This window comes from Pieris rapae, chromosome 7 (genome assembly GCF_905147795.1).
Source record: "Pieris rapae chromosome 7, ilPieRapa1.1, whole genome shotgun sequence".
Classification (NCBI taxonomy): domain Eukaryota; kingdom Metazoa; phylum Arthropoda; class Insecta; order Lepidoptera; family Pieridae; genus Pieris; species Pieris rapae.
Window position 1 is genome coordinate 5438306 of NC_059515.1, and position 18789 is coordinate 5457094.

Sequence of the window (18789 nt, forward strand, 5' to 3'; positions counted from 1 at the left end):
TTCGTTCGAGCCTTTTAACTCCGACTAACTTTGCAAATCCGAATACCATGTATGTCCTATTATACTCACAAATAACGTGGCTTTATAAGATGTAAAGCATTATCAAAATTGGTTTATTAGATTCAGGGATCACCTCCTACGACATCCCAAATTAACCTCTGTATAATATTAGTACAGATAAAATAAGTCACAGGGTTTTATAAGAAAGTTAAATTCAAAACCGGAATACTAGTTAATTATTCCATTTGCCTAGATAAACGAATCTTTGCAATCAACGAAAATCATTGAACACCTATATTCAATCCAGAATCTGAAATGCTATAGAGGTTAAAGAATAATGTTTCAGGTTCGATTCTAGAGTAAAAACATAATAACGAGCCTCATATATGCATAACTATTTCCTTGGTAACACTAAAAACCACTACAGCGATAAACTGGTAATAAAGAAATTATGTTTCAACGCTACTTTTTTTTTGGATTTACTCACTGACAAAGTAGTTTCAATACATCTCTAGCCGATTTCACTTCATTGCTGTCCGACTTCATGTACTGCGGGTGATGGTGGTGAAGAAGGTTCGAACGCCTCTGTATCACAGTCCATCCTGAAAAGTATGTAATGGCACACACTAAATAATAAGATCGTTAAATAAATTAATATAGAAATGGTATAGTTTGGTATAGTTCCTAAAGAATATTTCACTACTTAAGAATTCAATGTTTAAGAGGTAACAGATACATCACGAATATGTTTATATATAAATAAAATACAGGTATTGCTATGATAGAAATCTATCAAAATTTAATATCGTAACAAATTCGATTAGCTCAAATATCGTATCGTGTGATTTGTTTGATTAAAACCATCTATCGTTATTTTTCTGACCTAAACAAAGATTTGTCAAGAAGTTATATTTTTTATGTTAATAGTAATCCTGTATGAAATATTTTTAAAAGATTTGTTTAACATGCAATATTATTAAGGTGCAATACACACTTAAATTTCCTACAATTTTAATTACTTTTTTACCTTAAATTATAATCATCTAATTATTTACCCTTTGTATCATCATCGACAGTCAGCTCATCGGTCTTATTAACTTCTCTAATTAGTTCCAAATCCTGTATAACAGTGGTCATAGCACCAGAATTTTTTCCCGAGAACGGCTCAAACAGATGTCGTTCTCGACAGTTAACCGACTTGTAGATGTGATGATCCACGTTGATGCGACACTTGCTTTCCGATTTAAGCACTGGCCATGTTTGGAATTTCTGAAATTTGTAGTGAAACATATGTAGTTGCAAGGCTCTCCGCTAGATGGCGCGGTGCTTAATTCAAGTTGTTTGTGTATGTAATTACAGACATTAAAGTAATTTCTAAATATAATATGTTTTTATTTGATTAATAAACAAAAAGAAAAAATTTCCTTCAGTAAATTATGTTATCCGTCTATTCAAATGTACATTACATTTCAAAAAAGCAAACAATAACAAAAAGAGATATTTTAATTACTTACACTTTGAAAGTCATATCTGACAGTCTGTAAGATAGACATATATTTGTATCTGTCGGTGCACTGTGAAAGATCACGTGTCTTCACCAGTATCAAACTGGTGTTTTCTTGTCCTCGTACTGAGTACTCCACATTGCATGTTCCATGGGTGTCTTGCTAATAAGAAATAATAATACAATGGTTCTATATTTTATTCTCAGCAAAAAAATTATTAGCTTAGGCTCAAATATACAAAAGCTTTAGTCTTAATGTAATATTGTGTCTGTTTTTTTAAAACAACAGAAATGACAAAATTTTATTCTACTGTTGGACTTACTTCGATTCCTTTGAAATTAATGTCAAATCGCTTCATGCTATTCTGAAAGAGTGACAAAATGCCTCGTTTGAAGTTAAGAACCCAGTCTTCTTCATTTTCTTGAGGACATAATTCTGATATAACACCATCATGAAATGCAAATCTGTAAGATTAAAAATTATAACCATAATACTTCAACTAAATTTACTTTCTAAATCTCTCAATCTATTTAAGTTTATTTTTAATGTATTAAATGAAATTTATTGCTTGCCCAGACAAAACAAATAAATTAATAATTGTTTTGAAACAAATGTACACCTCATTGAGGCATTACTAGCGCCACTCAGTAGTGTAACTAAACTGTTATAGTGTAATTATTAAATAATATTTTACCAAAATAAAATAATGACAATAGTGTTTGTTTCACTTTCATGTAACAAGATAATAAAATATTTTGGTTAATTCAGAAACTTGAAGCAAGTAGATTTTAATGCAAGAAAATTGTAAACAATTAAGATACAACATGTAAACACCTGAGATCATAAAGTGACACTGCATGAATAAATTTTTCAGCTCTTTCTACTGGATAATCTTTATTCTGGTCTAGAAGAGTGACATCAGTTAATTGAATAACACCCTCACAAGGTCTGATAAATTGTATTACAGCCTGGAACATAAAAATAATTTGTTAGATAAAATTGAAAATTAATGAGACAAAAACTTAACATAATCTTTTTTAGCTAACCAACTGTAGTATTAAAAGCAATTACTGCCTACTTCGGAAATTGGCTTCTTGGATGGTTAAGATTATCAGAATAGGTACCATCATTCCTAAATCCTATTATTAATTTATTTAATACTTATTTAATATTTTAAATTTATTTAATACTTGATATATACGTGGATAAGCACTTTAAGCATATAGGTATAATATTTTTTTTTTAAATTTTTTACACTTAATACAGTAAAGTTAAAACAACATTATGTATTTTTATAAGAACTTAGGTACCTCTGTTTTGATATCAAGTGTTGATCGGTTATTACTAGATCCAGCAAAGAATGTTTCCACATTCACTTTGTATTCGTAGTGGTAGCTTACTGACGTTAAATATTTAAACTTTTGAGACTCTGAAAATTAAAATAAACTTATATTCAATTATAATAAAATATTATTCCAGTTACAACATCGTAAATAAATAATAGTGTTTACTTGTAAATTTTGTTCGGAAATTTTTGAATTCAAATAATTATTTTGACAATTGACATTTCTTGTCCCCATATAACAAAATAGATGCGGTACATCTCTGATTAAGAACTCTTCCGATTTACAAAAATGTACCTAAACGTCATTTTAACAGTAATTTTACGAATAACACATTATGCAGGTAGGGTTTCTCAATAAACTTTAGTAAAATTATAATCTCAACGATGCTTAAAATTTATAAACCATAATAAATATACCTAATTCAAGTACCTAATAAAATTTCACTAAATGATATTTAAAAATTAAAATCTAAGATCCTAATGTTAACAGTTTAGTAGAAGAGAGAGAGAAAAAAATCCAGTCAAACATAAATTAGAAAGGTATGGTTTCTTGTAACCCTAAGTAAACTATTTAGGCACCTAATTATTTACAATGCTGAACTCATGAAATTTACTTACGTGTACATGTTGGCGATCCACAAATGTAAGGATCTTTTAATGAATCTGAAAAAAAAATGTTAGAGAGAAATTAAATAGGTAGAATATAATATTATAATTGAGTAAATAACGCAACAAGTCATATTTTTTTGATAAAAGAAGAAATTTACAAAAGAAGAAATAAACAAGCAGTCCAAATAGGTACATACTACAATATTATATTAATAAGCACTTTCATAAAGTGACCAGGGCGCTTAGTCAAGATTATTTCAAATTAAGTTTTCAACTTTCTACATACACTTCTGTTAAGGCATCTTGACATAGCCCCCAGGCTTCGTATTCGCCAACGAAAATCTAGTAACGTCAGAGATATAGACAATTTTGTCTTGACCGGTCAAAGAAAATTATACAAATTCAATATAAATAAATGAGAAATTATTTCGTTTAACTTTTGACGTCCCTTAATTTAAATAGCTGATAGATTTTAAGAAAAAAGACCGTTGCATAACTAAAACTGCAAACCAGTGGCCCCAAAACCCTTGGTCGTTGATTTCTGTTTCCGTGAATAATTTATTTTATAAGCAAGTAGGTGATCTGGTTCTGGGCTTGCTCACGCCGTTAATATTGTGGTTTTAAGTTTGCATCTTTTACCACATTGTTTTCCTTTATATTCGCGAGTATTATTACGAATATTGAAAAAATATATTTATGCACAGCAGACAGCTGTTTCGAACACATGACCTGAAGTAAAAGCCTGGCCTGGCCAAAAATGGCCTGTATTCATTTTGATTAGTGATTAGTAGAAAACAAACGTGGACGGAGACTGATTAGTGCAGGTGGTTGTCTGCGTAGTAAAGTGATTTGAAGCGTTTTATATTTATTTGCGAGTGAACTGCGAGTAGTGACGTCACGTGCACCCTTCCCCCTCACTCGCAACGTGCCTGCCAAACTATGACAACTGAATTTACTTAACAGAGCCACTAAACAATAATTGGACGCAATTTATTCTACACACCTACACTAAATCACCACTAATCTGCACTAATCACTAATAAAAGTGAATACAGGCCTTAACACTCTCCTGCCTATTGAAGTAACATTATTTGCCAACATACATTTCGTTAGTTTGAAAATAAGTAACTTATGAACTGAATCTTTATTAATAGTGTCATAAAACTACAATCCTGAACAATGCAGACATGAAACGGAATTATTTAAAATTTTCTAGGATATTTTAAAATATATATTTTAACGCATTGCCAAATATTACGCAATATGTAGGAAGATACACTGATATAACTAGGGAGAGATTGTAAATCCCATGCGAGCGTAAATGGGAACGATTGAGTATTGAAAACCGACGACACGGAATAATAACCGCCTCTACTGGCAACACAGAATAAAATGTTGCATATATTTTGCGAATATTTTGCAATATCTGCTTTGATTTTTCACAAGATTGCGTAATTCGCAAAAAAATGTTTTGCCCATGGTCTATGGTAAATAATAATAATAATCTTTATTTCTCACAAAAAATAATATAAATACATAATTGTCATTCTTCTTTTGAAGGAAATTATTGTTTATGTGAGACTGATGCCTGCTTAAGGTAGGAGCTCCTGTGTTACAGGTCATCAGACCTCCACCACTTCGGATCGACAGAAGATATTAAAAAATAGAGAATAAGCAATTATGATTATAACTATAACAAAAAGCATAAAATATTTATACATAAACATAGGGTATGTTTATGAGTGCGAGTTTGTGTGTCTTCGACATTCGTTTTGTATTTAATATTCCAATTAATCAGTTAAAAATACGTATTCTGTAATAAAACTTAAAAAAAATGATTTTATGAATTGTTAAAGCATTATTTTAGATACCTCGGTGAAGGTATTTCAATGAACTATGTCGAGTAACACTTGACGTGATATCTTCTTGACCTGAGCTTTGCGAGCCTGATCTTGATACTTGAAAAAAAAGTTGGTTTCAACCTAGGTTACTTGTTAGATGAGTACTTGAGATGCCTATGGGCTTAATTAATAAATGAATACCACTTTCGTCAAGCAGGCTTAAGATTGCATCAGTCATCGCATCTAATTACTCTTTGTGCAAACAATAATTCATTTGAACGCGCACTGTTGTTGTGTTCCAGAGCAATGTTTGCCTATTGGCTTCAGCGTGCGACTATCATACCTGAGGTCGTAGGTTCGATCCCCGGCTATGCACCAATGGACTTTCTTTCTTATAATAAAATATAATTGTTCAAGCAATTTAACATTTGCTTGAACGGTGAAGAAAAACATCGTGAGGCAACCGACATGTCTTAGACCCAAAAATTCAACGACGTGTGTCAGGCACTGGAGGCTGATCACCTACTTGCCTATTAGATTTAAAAATGATCATGAAACAGATTCAGAAATCTGAGACCAAGACCTAAAGAGTTTGTAGCGCCATTGATTTATTTTTTATTTTATTTTCTCACGCACTAAATAGGTTATCTTAGTTTACAAAAGTTTAAACCTTTCCTATTAACATTTAAATTATTTATTTATGCTTATTCAGAATAAAAAATTCAAAATACCAATACTCATACAATACTCAATAATATTCCATTTGTTTGTCGCTATTAGACTTAACAGGATAAATGGTGAGCGTTCTTTATTATTGCTCAATGCTAGAACAGTTTTAAATTAGTAGATACGAAGGACAATGATTTTTTAATATAACGTCTATGTATGCGTCGTATATTTTTACTTTTATTATGAAAACAATTACTAATCTCTGTCGACAAAAGCAATCAATTCTTCGTAAAGCGACAATTTCATACGAGATAATTAAAGTTGTAGTAGTATGATATGTGATATGTAAATGACTCCAACGAGCCATTGACTAATATAGGTACTTAGATAAAAGATTTTGTCAATTTATAATTCTGTGGGCGGTATTGATAAATATTTTTAATTATCTGGAGGGACAGATGAAAATATAAAATTGATGTTGTTTCACTTTAGAATATATAGGTAACATAATGTACATTTATGAACGTCAAAAAAAAAGAATCATTAAATGCTTCTAATTTAACATTTACTGCCAGTTCTCAAACCAAGGGCGTAGAACGCAAGAGAAGAACTGGCAATAAACTCTCCGCCACTTTTTTAAAATGGGAATCCAGAGGATAACCTACTGTCTAAACTTGTGTCGTCACATATAATCAGTTATTTAATACGCATAGTCGGATACTGTAAATCCATAGTAATGTAGGTAAACTTTATCGTTACCAAATTTTGAATTCACTAAAATATTTCTATTAATATCAATTAACTAATTACAATAACATTTAATATATGAATTTATATACAAAACACACAAATTAAAGTATAACGTTAAAGCAATTTTACATTATTTATCTATTTTCGTGGTATTTATTAATATAACAGTTGTGAGAAACTGTATACATATATTTAATATATTGATTAGAACTAAAACTTAAATGCTAACTATTGTTATCGAAAACCACGTACACTAAGGGTCTGTTTCACAATGTCCAGATAAGTTCTAAATAAGCTATTTATTACTTATTTGTAGGATAAAACAGTATTTTTGCGTTTTACGACTGTCAGGTAGCGCTATTTGTCATAAAATTCGAAGTATCTTATTCTGAATTTTTATCTTTCGAATAATTTAAGTGTTGCATAGCTATTTGGCACTTTATCCATACATTGTGAAACAGGCCCTTAATATAATATATATGACAAGCAGATCCAACAGACGCTGTCCTGTTCACACGTCTTACATACAAAAAAAAAACAAATGCTGTAAATCAATTTCGACTCCACTTGAACACAAAAAATGTCATCAAAATGTGTTCAGCCGTTTAGGAGTTTAAATAAGAACACATGCACAAAAGTCTATATAGCTGTTTATTTGCTGTATAGATACATAACCTAGATACCGACTGCAGCGCCATCTGCGGGGCTGATTTGTGGATCTACACCATCCAGGGCGGCACCCAAACGCTTACAAAAAATTCATTCAAATAGGTCCAGCCGTTTAGGCGGAGTTCGGCATACACACGTACAGTAGATATAGTATATATGTATGTATAAGGATTAAAATTTGTTCAGCACTGATTAATAATCGACCCGACGATCTTAAATGAACTGCATATTGTATCTGGCTTAGTAAATGAAAAAAAAATGCTATTGTAATAAAACTCCAACGAGCCATTGACTAATATTGGTAAAAGGGGATTCCCGGAAAATTTACTTAAAAAATTAATTAAAAATATGCCCCAGGATACAAAGAGTCATTAATTAAACTGAGCGTAAAATATTTGAACTTATTCTTTATCTTTTATAGAATAGAAAAATTTAAAGAAAATTAAAATAGCGATAAAATGCCGGGATTTCTTCGCAATTGTCTTTGGAGTTATGAATTGTTCTAGTTTATTTAGTAATTCTATATAGAACTAACTTATTTTCTCTATCCTAATTGAACTCATTTTTAAAAAAGTTTTTTCTTTTACCTTCAATTTCTACAAACCTTTAAGTTTATATTGCTCTCTGTTTAAAGTATTACGAATTAATAAAATTCTGTCATAAAGATTGAATATTTTTTTACGATAAAAAACAAACGTAAAACAAAACAATGGTTATTTAAATTAGTCGTAAATGCTTGTTTATAAAATTATAATAAAATTCCGAGCAAATTGATAAAAACGGCTTGTGCGAAGACAAAGAAAAATTGAGTCCCTTCCAATTGAGGAAATGACCCTTCGTCTCAAAAAAGGGTTCCAGATCTTCAATACAAATGGATAGGGGCCAATCAAGGAAACAATTAATCAAGGAATGAGGAAAAATCAATTTTAAATGTATTTTATTAGAAGACACGTTACTTGTATATTGCTCATAAAATATTCTTTTCACACACTTGCATGGCTTTACTAGACACAATGGCGGCTAATTAAAAAAGAAAATAGTACGTTAAAAGTAAATAATAACATATTGTATATTATATTATAGGGATTATATTAGATTACATTATAGGGAATTATAGGGATGGTGTGCATCCCTAACACAGGTTATAGAACTTAAAAGGGATGTACTAATATGTAAATTTAAAACCATTAACTTAATAAAGGAAATTTATGTTTTTTGTTTTTGTTTTTATTGTAGATTCAATTGTAAATAAGGCTCACTTCGTTAACATTGCATATTGAATATAGCTAGGAAAGCAATAAACTACATACAAACATCTAAACTATTTTAGGCGTTTAACGCTACCAGTAAATTACTTATCCGTTTTCATAATAAAAAGTACAACACAGAATTAGATTATATAGCATATATTTTGGGTATTTAGATGATAGCGAAAAAACAGTGTTATTACATTTAACAATCTTTTTTCTTAATTAATCTCAAATATCAAAATTGTATATTCTATATTTCCTATGTACAGAATGTATTATGTACAACGTCTGTCACATTAGTAGATCAGACAAGTTTCTGTGTCAATTAGATTGATGAATTTAGAATGGTCAGCCTTCTAAACCCATCAAATTGTTACCAGAATCGAACCTCAAAAACCGTTTATACCTCACAGTTACGTACCACGTGCATTACCAAGTAAGCCATGGGCGCATAACAGTTTGAAGACTTTTAATACATTTTATTCTTATAAGACGAATATAAGGTTATCGTTAAGTTTAGTCGATTTAGTTCAATTTTAGTTTATCGCTTATCATTAGTCGCTGCTCTGGTAAAGACATTTAACACACGAGAAACTTCGCATAATGCAAAGTGTCCCAACTTTGACTGATTGACTAACTTTGAAAGTTTTCTAACTTTGAAAATTGTCGTGAGTTTATTGATTTTTTCCCCTATAACTTTGCTGCGATATAGTAAGATTATTTAATTAAACATCAACTTTAATATCTAAATAGGCCCGTATTGACTCTTAAAAGTGTAGAAAGACTAGTGTTGACTTCAATAGATTAAGAATAAGATCAAGGTCTCTTAAACATCAATACAATATGATTTGACATTTGAAAAAATCCACTACTTCATTACAGGTTAATAAATTGTAAAAACAATGATATCATATTTCATATAGACATTATAATATATTCCCTTTCTATGCACAATATATATGTAGGTTAGAAGGTACTGAAAGTAATTAACATCTAAAATTCTCCTCTATACAAAAAAATAATCTATAGAAATAAATTTTATTTTTAAGTACACTAACATGTCATGTAAATAGCAGATTTGCTGGTATAGTATCAACGTGCCAAAAGATGCATGACTGCAAATTTACTAAATAAACTAGTTCTATAAAACCCGAAGCTCCGCAGTAACTGCAACATGATGAAAACTACGAACTAAAGTCAATTTAAGTACCTAAATTAGCGAGACTTAAGTTTGTCTACAACATTTCAATGAAACAACTTACTTCCCGATCCTCTCACGGCACTTAAACACAACCACAAAATTATCACACTAAAATACATGATCAAATCATTGTACACGTCTTTTCACAGCCGAACACCAATTGAAATGACAAAACTTTTATCTAGGGTCAAAGGGGTAGTGTAAATAAAATTATCAGTTAATTAGAATAATTTGTAAACGACCAATGATAAGTATTGGGAGGGTACTGACAACTGGCGGGAAGTGAGATCGAATTGCGTACGCGTCGAATGTAATGTGATATACACGATTAGCTTCTTTCCTGACTCTTTTTATTGAATTGGACTTCGTATTACGTTAGCTTTTTTTACGTTAGTACATTGATGCGTTTTCGGATATATGGAATAATTTCATATCTTAATATATATAAATCTCGTGTCACAATGTTTGTCCTCAATGGACTCCTAAACCACTTAACCGATTATAATAAAATTCGCACACCATGTGCAGTTCGATCCAACTTGAGAGATAGGATAGTTTAAATCTCAAATTATAGTCGCAATTTTATTTTATTGCAAATTATTTGTTTATTATTTGATATAATTCTAACAGATGGCGCTGTGTTAAAAGTACCAAATCCTTACGTTACCTTTCACATCAGTTCTCCTACAGTTTTCCTTGAATGGCTTACTACTATATAATATAACAAAAACCTTAGCCACAGCAACGCTTGGCCGAGTCTGCTAGTTGTTAGATATATCTACATAATAATTTTTAAAAAATCGATAAATATAATACTGTAAAAGGGCCCAAAGGCCCTGTGGTAATTTACCTTTAATGCTGGCAGCAGCTCTGGGGACACCGGTACTATCTTCCAGGCCCCGCTTAAATAAGCGTCTGGGCACTTCAACCCGTAGCTCTAGAGTTTTCTACAAATTCAACAAATCCTAAATTATTGTCGATTTTATTAATAGAATAATTTCGGACATGTGAAACCTTGTAATAAAAGCGTACCGATTAATATGTAGATAAATTTACCCGAATTATATAGTAATATTAATATATTATTAACTAATATGGGTAAATCTATCTGCAGGGAAGTTTAGGAGCTGCAAGTCACTCTTAAATATGTATTTATTTTTGTCTTAATTTATGTTATCTGTGTTATATGTTATTCTTATGTGTTAGAATAAAGTATTGCACAAGTTTTTTATTCGCTTCAATTCAGAGATGAATGGTTGACTTTAAAATTCACTTATCTGTGGGTTATAAGGTCAATGTCTTGAAATACGCTCTGTATTATCTTACTACGTACTAACGACTCCTTCTGTCATCGCTTACAGATTCTTAGATGCTTAAGTTGGTCCCCGAACAAAATCACTGTGAACTGCCTCTACAGACGAAATATTTTAATTAAATTTATTATAGTTCAAGACCCTTAATAGGTTTTGAATTTCTTTAGCGGAATTCATAAACGAATTTATGAATTACAGCAACTTCTAATCAAAATGATTTATGTTTGTAAATGAACTTCTGTATTCATAAGGAAATCGTTTTTAAAACTTCTACTTAATGATACAATCTGTAGGTTATAATATTTTCTTTTCGCTTTATTTCATTATATAAGAGGCACGATGGCAAACATTTTAATCACTGACTGGCCAAGAAGACTGTTCGAGAAGTTGTGTATATCTTTAGCAGCTGCAATAACTTTTTTAGCGCGTTTTAGGATAAGATGTCGCAGCCATAGAATGTTGCTAGACATGCATAATGTACTTTTGTTTTTATGACTAGTCAAAATGACCTGAAATTAGCGCTTTCAAAAAGTTAGGTACATATTAATACTTAAAATTGCTAAGTGACTTGCGGTATTGATTTTTTCTATATAATTCTTACTGTTATAAAGTTCAGAATATGACGAGTATTGAGTTTTGAGAGTATTGAGAGCGCATCAACATTATGTAGAATCAGCTGCCCACTGTAGTATTTCCGAACCAATTTGACTAGGGTCTTTCAAGAAAAGAGCGTACCAATTCTTAAAAGTCTGGCAGCGCGCTTGTGAGTCTTCTGGCAGTGCGAGTGTCCATAGGCGGTATCACTTAACATCAGATGAGCCTCTTGCCTGTGTGCGTCCTGTAACATAAAAAAAATATTGAGTAGTGTTTTCATTAGCTATCTATTCTTATGAACTTTTCTAGAAGAGACAGTTGATGATATTGTCGCTTGTATGTCACAAGACATTAGGTATTTGGTATTTTAACGCCTAAATAATTCGTGTATGCAATTATCAGTGGCGAAGAGTCCATACAAGCCGATTCCCACCGGGTTACCTTTCAAAAATCAGTTCCATATTCATACAAAAGTATTTACATTCTATTTCATTAACAAAGTATTATTAATTAAATGCCTGCGCGATTTACAATAGCAATAGTAATTCTTAGCAATACCCTAAGTATCACATTTCATTTTATAGTCGTAAATTAATCAGCGCGTCAATTTTTCGTACCTAAATTACATTAAAGGTAACTCGACGAATTACAGCTTATCTCGGCCAACGTTTTACTATGAGGCGAAAAGAGACAGAGCGTGTCAAACCATCTCTTTCTAATGCTCGCTAACTGTACGTAAAATTTAAAGAAAGATAAGGCTGATCGCGACCGGCTTGCAGTTCTCTCCTCTCCTCTATTAGAAAGAGACAAAGAAATTATTGTTATTGAAAAAAAAGAATTAGCGTTATAATGAAATCCTTCGCAAGTCATATTCTTTTTATTTTGGCATATTTTCGCGTTCCATTTCGTTTGGTTGAAAATAGATTATTTTTAGTATGTGACATGTGTTCCTATACCACTGGTGCGTGATAATTTCGTTTGTTATATTTTAATATTTGTGTTATTTAAACTGTGACTGATTCTGTAAGGTAATTTAATCGCAGATTTGGTTAAATACTGTGGATTTTGTTTGTTATTATGGCTTTAATTCATATAGAGTGCTGTTCAACATTTTTTTGGACCGGCTTCCCTTTGCCAAAATTTCACCCTTCGCCACTGGCAATTATGCAAACATTTATCACGACTTAGTTGAAAGCTTCATAGATACAAAGCTTATGTCTGAAAATTGTTAAATTAGACAATATAATTATGTTCCCTACATATGTTGTGACTAATGCAACAATTAGTTTCATTACAATATTCATGAATGTGCGCAATGCTTAAGGCTCTGTCAAACCGAAGCTAAGCTTGCACTCACGCAGAGGAGTCGTTAGAAATACGATCATAATACATTACACAACGTATAGTTGCAGTATGGTTCTCAGTCGACTCAAGATGATAAGTAAATAACTAAAAAAGATTGGTGGGAATGACGATTATTTTACTTTTATGATGGATTAGAAAGATACCTAAATTACAAAAGTGGAATTATTTTTGAGTGGATATTTCTTACTTAACTTAATGAGAATCTTTGAGTGTTTTTAGAAAACTGCAAGAAAATGTTTATATAATATGCAATCATTATCATATAATGTTGATAGAACTTAAAGTAACCTATAAAAAGTATATATACTAAATGAATATGGTTTTCCCTCTAAAGAATATTGGAGACTATATTCGTATTAGTATAACTGGCTAGGCAGTTATGCGCACTAATACTTATAATAATATAGCTACGCAACATTCTTAATTAACAAAAAAAACTATTTTTTTTATATTAAGTATTATTCCCCTGTCTTACTACAATGACTTAATGTTGTCATTACAACAATAACCTCAAATTTAATAAGGGTATTATTTCAGCACTGTACAATATCTTTAGAATATTGAAAAAAGTCTAACAGCGATGTAACGAATTCAAACAAAAACAAAGAAACATATAGAATATTTGTTTTATCAATCAGATATTCCATAACTATAATTTAGACTTGAATAATTTTGCTTATTACTTAGCAAATATAGTGTAAGCATAAAGATAAATAATGCCAATCGTTCATCAAATTAACTTATAGAACTTTAAAAAGATAAACTTGTATGTATACAAACGAAGTGCATATATTAATATAATTTAGAATGTTATCTATGTATGAGACATTTATATCGTATAAACTCTGCAGGAAGGATGAGCAAAAACAATCCCACTAAATTAATAGGAAAAGGAATGGAATCTACATCGATTTATTTGATTAGAAATCTGATTCCCGCTGATGAAGCGGTGTGACCCACCCTTAAGATAATAGTTTCGGTCATTTAATGTATGGAGGATCCGCCACAATTATTTTAGTTGTAATGAAATTTTCTTTTCCACTCAGGTAGACCTGGACCGAATAAATCAAAGGTATAAGATATTTATTTTAGGTTAATTTTAATACATAATTTCTACATATTTTATACTTAATTTCTGATAATTGCTAACAATATTAAAGAAGGCACAAAATTTTAATATTTACAAATTTCATTCGTAATTGTTTTGAGATATATAATTTTGTATTTGTAGCGTATTTGGTAGGTATTACTTCCAATATAAATGCCTTAATATAATTTATTTATGATCGTAAATATTATAATCGAGGATCTGCCAAAACTGCACCAAAAGTTTTGCCCTTTCAGCTATCAACTGAACATTCTACATTATATTATTTTATTTATGTCAATTTACATTATATTCTACACCTCCCACTAGGAGGAACTTCTGTATTCTAATTAACGTACCGTTATAAACTTGATATAGGAACCAGTAAGTAAACAGACATTAACGATACAAATTAAAAGCAGTAACGGTGGGCGATTGCAATTCTAGGTAATTTAGTACTGAGTAGTCATTTGTAGTAGCGTCACTAACTGTTTATTTGTATAGACAAACAGTTATCGTTTACTGAGCTATATTATTTGTTTCTAATTTAACCATTTTAATGATTTATTACTTATTTTTCGTTTTAGCTCCAGCACGGTTTGTGCATTAGCCAGCGTCAAGTATGGGACTTTTATAATTCCAAAACATTTAAATTACAGATGTCAGACACAGATGAAATAGTAATTCTGTTACTATTTTAAGAGCCATATAATGTTGCGCCAAATTCCAATATCATGTGAAATATAATACATATTTGTTTATTTTGCCAGTATCTTCGGAACCTTGCCTAAATAAAAGGGACTCCTTTTAATAATATTTTTTAATAATTTAATTTTAAGGTTAGTTATTAGGTATATTTTTATGTATTATGTTATTTGTTTTGAATAAAGTATAATATTATAAATTGTAAAAAAATACATATTTATAAATAAAATAAAATATATCAGAGGCCCTACAACCTACAATGTCTAGGTCTTAGATTTCTGTATCTGTTTCATGATCATTAGTCAATTTAATAGGCACAGCTGATCACCTACTTGATGATTAGCCTCTTGACAAACACTGTCGATATTTCGGTAAGGTAAGCCGGTTTCCTCAATATGTTTTCTTTTTCCGATCGAGCATGTTAAATGCGCAGATAGAAAGAAAGTCCATTAGTGTACAGCCGGGGACCGAACCTACGACCTGAGGATAATAGTCACACACTGAAGCCACTAGGACAACACTGCTCTTCTCTGCTCTATATAAGTACTAGAATAAAAACATATAGCATTTCGATGCATACACAGTGTGGATTCGGTAGATACATATAATTATCACAGTTTAAGTAATTGTGGTAAAAGAGACTTACTTTACACTCTTTTACTTCAGAGTATAATATATGTCACATATGATAAATATAATACATTTCTGGTGCTAGTGTTCCTCCAATAATTGAGTGTCGGCAGCCAACCTTACAAATCTGAAGTTCATTCGTTCACAATTAAACATGGAATACGGAACGAGGTGTAGTGGTTGCAGCTCCTTACAAACATTGTGTAAAAAAAAAACTTGGCGATTGAAAAGAGTGGCGGAGAGTTTATTGCCAGTTCTTCTCTTCCATTCTACGCCCTTGATTTGAGATCTGGCAGTAAATGTAAAATTAAATTCATTTAATATTTCTTTTTGTTGACGTCCATAAGTGTCCATTGTTACCTACATGAATAAATAAATTTTGAATTTTGAAAACAATTGTTTCATTCACTTCCGATCCACTTACAATAATTGTTCTGTGGCGGTTTTGAGTCTGCAAAAGTCTGTTGCTGGTTACTGATATGGAATTTCCTCTATTTTCCAGTAGATTTATTTCTATATTCGTGATAATGATTCGTTGTATAAAGTACCAAAATCTCTGACTCGATCATAGGCCGACACACTTCTGACTTCTGAGACTATTTACTTTATAAATAGCGGTTTTTGTGCGTGTGACATTCAATAACTTTGTATTAGTATTTCATTGTTACTTTTTAACCATAACTTAGGAGCAAATAAAAATATGTTTATGTCTTATATAGCTATGTATAACATTTTGGCTGGTTCTTAAGCAATGAAAATGAATAAATAGATTTCATATTTTGCCATTTAAATAAAATCAACCTTTCTTTTATTATTTAAATTATAGAGTGTTTGATTCCGGAACCCTTTTTAAGTACGAAAATAACTTGTATCAGGGTTCCTAGCTTTTCCGTGACACACACAACTAAACGTGAAATTTTTTAGAAGTCTTTAATGCAATACCCGAAAAAAGAAAAAAATATTTTAGGCGCAGAAAGTGGGCCCAAAACAAATAATTACAAATTATTTATGTCCCTTAATAATTTAAAATTATTTCTGTCCACTACCAGTCAACTACAACTACTACCCTTAGAGCGCCAGTGCCTTAAACTCAAATAGGTTGAAGATAAATGATTTACTGTACACAATAATATAAAAAAAGTACTTACCAACACCGATAAAAAATATTTTGTTTTTATTAGACGATCCCAGATAATATAAATCACAATATTGCAACGTAAATCTAATTTGATAATTAAGGAATGCGCCGTAATTAATATCCATTATAATTACTTAAAGAATTTGTAATACTTAATGTATTGTTTAGAAAATAAGCTTTTCGTAATTTACTATTTCTTTAGAACTAATGTTTTATAAATTCATGCCATGTTGATTTTAATTTGTGAATTATTCTTTTGGTGATATTTAAGTATTTTATATTACTATAAAAATAATACTGACATTTCCCGATATTAATTTTTATGTTTAATTGAATATTATAGTAGATTTTATTTGTGATGATATACAAGCTTTTAGACTTCAAATCCCAGTTCAGTTGACGACGTCGGTGTAAATGCAATGGCAGCTATGTGTAATTAGAACTGTGCTAAGACGATTCCATTACGAATGCATGAAGCAGACGTGGTTTGCAAGCACACGACCTATAGGTACAATGCTCTGTCCTTACCATCCCCAGACCAGGCTAAGATGACACCCGATAGTATCTATAAAGCCTACAAATTCTTTACACCCTGCATTTCAACTTACAACAGCCGAAGATGCCCCTAGCACTTAGCTGAACCGCAAAAAGTCGAAACGTGTGGGACTCCAGGCGAACTTGTTTCACCATACAAGGAACTCCACAACTGGCTTTCCAACGCACCAGCTCACATAATATTGTTAGTCGCCGATAGCTTTTTATGTCCCATGCATTATTCGATACTCATTTAAAATTCTAACATGAGCATATAAAGAAAGCTCGCCATTTCGATGCGGTCCCCTGCTGTCGCCGGTCGTCTTGCGGAGGTAGTAATCAAAGGTGTTTTATTCATATTACGCAAATTTACTTTGGGCTGTACCGGCCTGCGCCCACGCTTCAAAATCGCGGGGGCGATCGTTCGGAGGCTTCTGCGTTCAAAGCTGCGCGCGCGTTGCTCGTCACAGACGTAGTTCGATAAGTTTAATTCAAAAATCGAATTGACAATTCCGGTTTTATCTGTGCTCGATCTGTTTGGATTTGGAATGGCATAGTGTTGTACACTGAGTGAATGTTTATGAATGAGTGTACTGTGACGATATGAATAGTGTTGTGGCTGGTTCTAGTCCGGTGGGCGGCAAATAGTTGACAATGCGCAGTCATTAGAGTGGAAAGGTGAGTGTAATGAGTATGCTATTTGTTGGGCCAACAGTAAACGTCAGTATACATCTAAGGTTACTACTTACAGCCTATTCGCCTACACGCAACCTACGTTTGCTGAGGAGAACCTTCGTTTATACTCCAACGTTCATTTTATGAACCTAATGAATTACAACGAGAGAAGGTTTTCGAAATTAAAACGATGGTAGCTAGTAATCCACAAATTTTTTATACTCATAAACAGAATTTGCAAACAAAAAAACATAATTTTAATGACTTATCGCTAACGATGGTTTATGGCGTTACCAATATAAAATCTTTATATACATGTGACGGTGACTGTAGATTAGTATTTACAAGACTCACTAGTGCGGCCTCTTAAGAGTTTTATTTAAGGCCTCTTTTATTTTCTTATTGAAGGTAAAGTTTTGTCTGATACTAATTCTAGTATCATTCGATCGAATTAACCCCTTAAAAATGGTATCGTTATAGGTTGTCATTATCACTAAAAATCATCAAGACTAGCAGTTAACATTGATTTTTATATTAGATTATTTTATAACTACTGCAAATATACACCCTTGCAAATTTATAAAATAAGTTCAATGGGAACTAGATTTTAATCTTTTTTTAGTAGCGTTTAGTTCCGGATAATGAGACACAATTTAGCGATATGCAAATCTATATTGAAAGAACAACTTTGAAATGCACATTTGTCGTAAGATGTGATTAGTAATTATCTTAAATTGCAAAATACTAATGGAATCAATCATAGAAAACGCTATTGGTTACAATTTAAAATTAATATCAGTCATGCCAGCTAAACTCTAGTTGATTGATCCTCATTTGAAGCCGTGGCGACAATGGGATGATTACAAGATAAATTTCCTGCAGTCTAGAATAAACATTTAAGCCATCCGG

At 31.4% G+C, this 18789-nt stretch overlaps 2 protein-coding genes across 2 annotated transcripts in view; one reads left to right on the forward strand and one right to left on the reverse strand.

Moving 5' to 3' along the window:
- The window catches only part of LOC110995124, a 52249-nt gene extending 42176 nt beyond the window's left edge, over nt 1-10073 (reverse strand). Inside the window, exons 1-8 of the mRNA XM_022262135.2 lie at nt 9901-10073; nt 3469-3513; nt 2816-2934; nt 2340-2473; nt 1828-1969; nt 1515-1667; nt 1056-1269; nt 488-602 (exon numbers count right to left, since the gene is read on the reverse strand). Of these exons, the coding sequence (XP_022117827.2) occupies nt 488-602; nt 1056-1269; nt 1515-1667; nt 1828-1969; nt 2340-2473; nt 2816-2934; nt 3469-3513; nt 9901-9958 (980 nt within the window). The 5' untranslated portion in view covers nt 9959-10073. The remainder of the gene's footprint in view (nt 1-487; nt 603-1055; nt 1270-1514; nt 1668-1827; nt 1970-2339; nt 2474-2815; nt 2935-3468; nt 3514-9900) is intronic.
- Nucleotides 10074-17526: 7453 nt separating this feature from the next.
- Nucleotides 17527-18789, forward strand: part of LOC110995147 (protein artichoke) — a 62652-nt gene continuing 61389 nt past the window's right edge. Inside the window, exon 1 of the mRNA XM_022262170.2 lies at nt 17527-17883. The gene's annotated coding sequence lies outside the window, so the exon portion shown is untranslated. The remainder of the gene's footprint in view (nt 17884-18789) is intronic.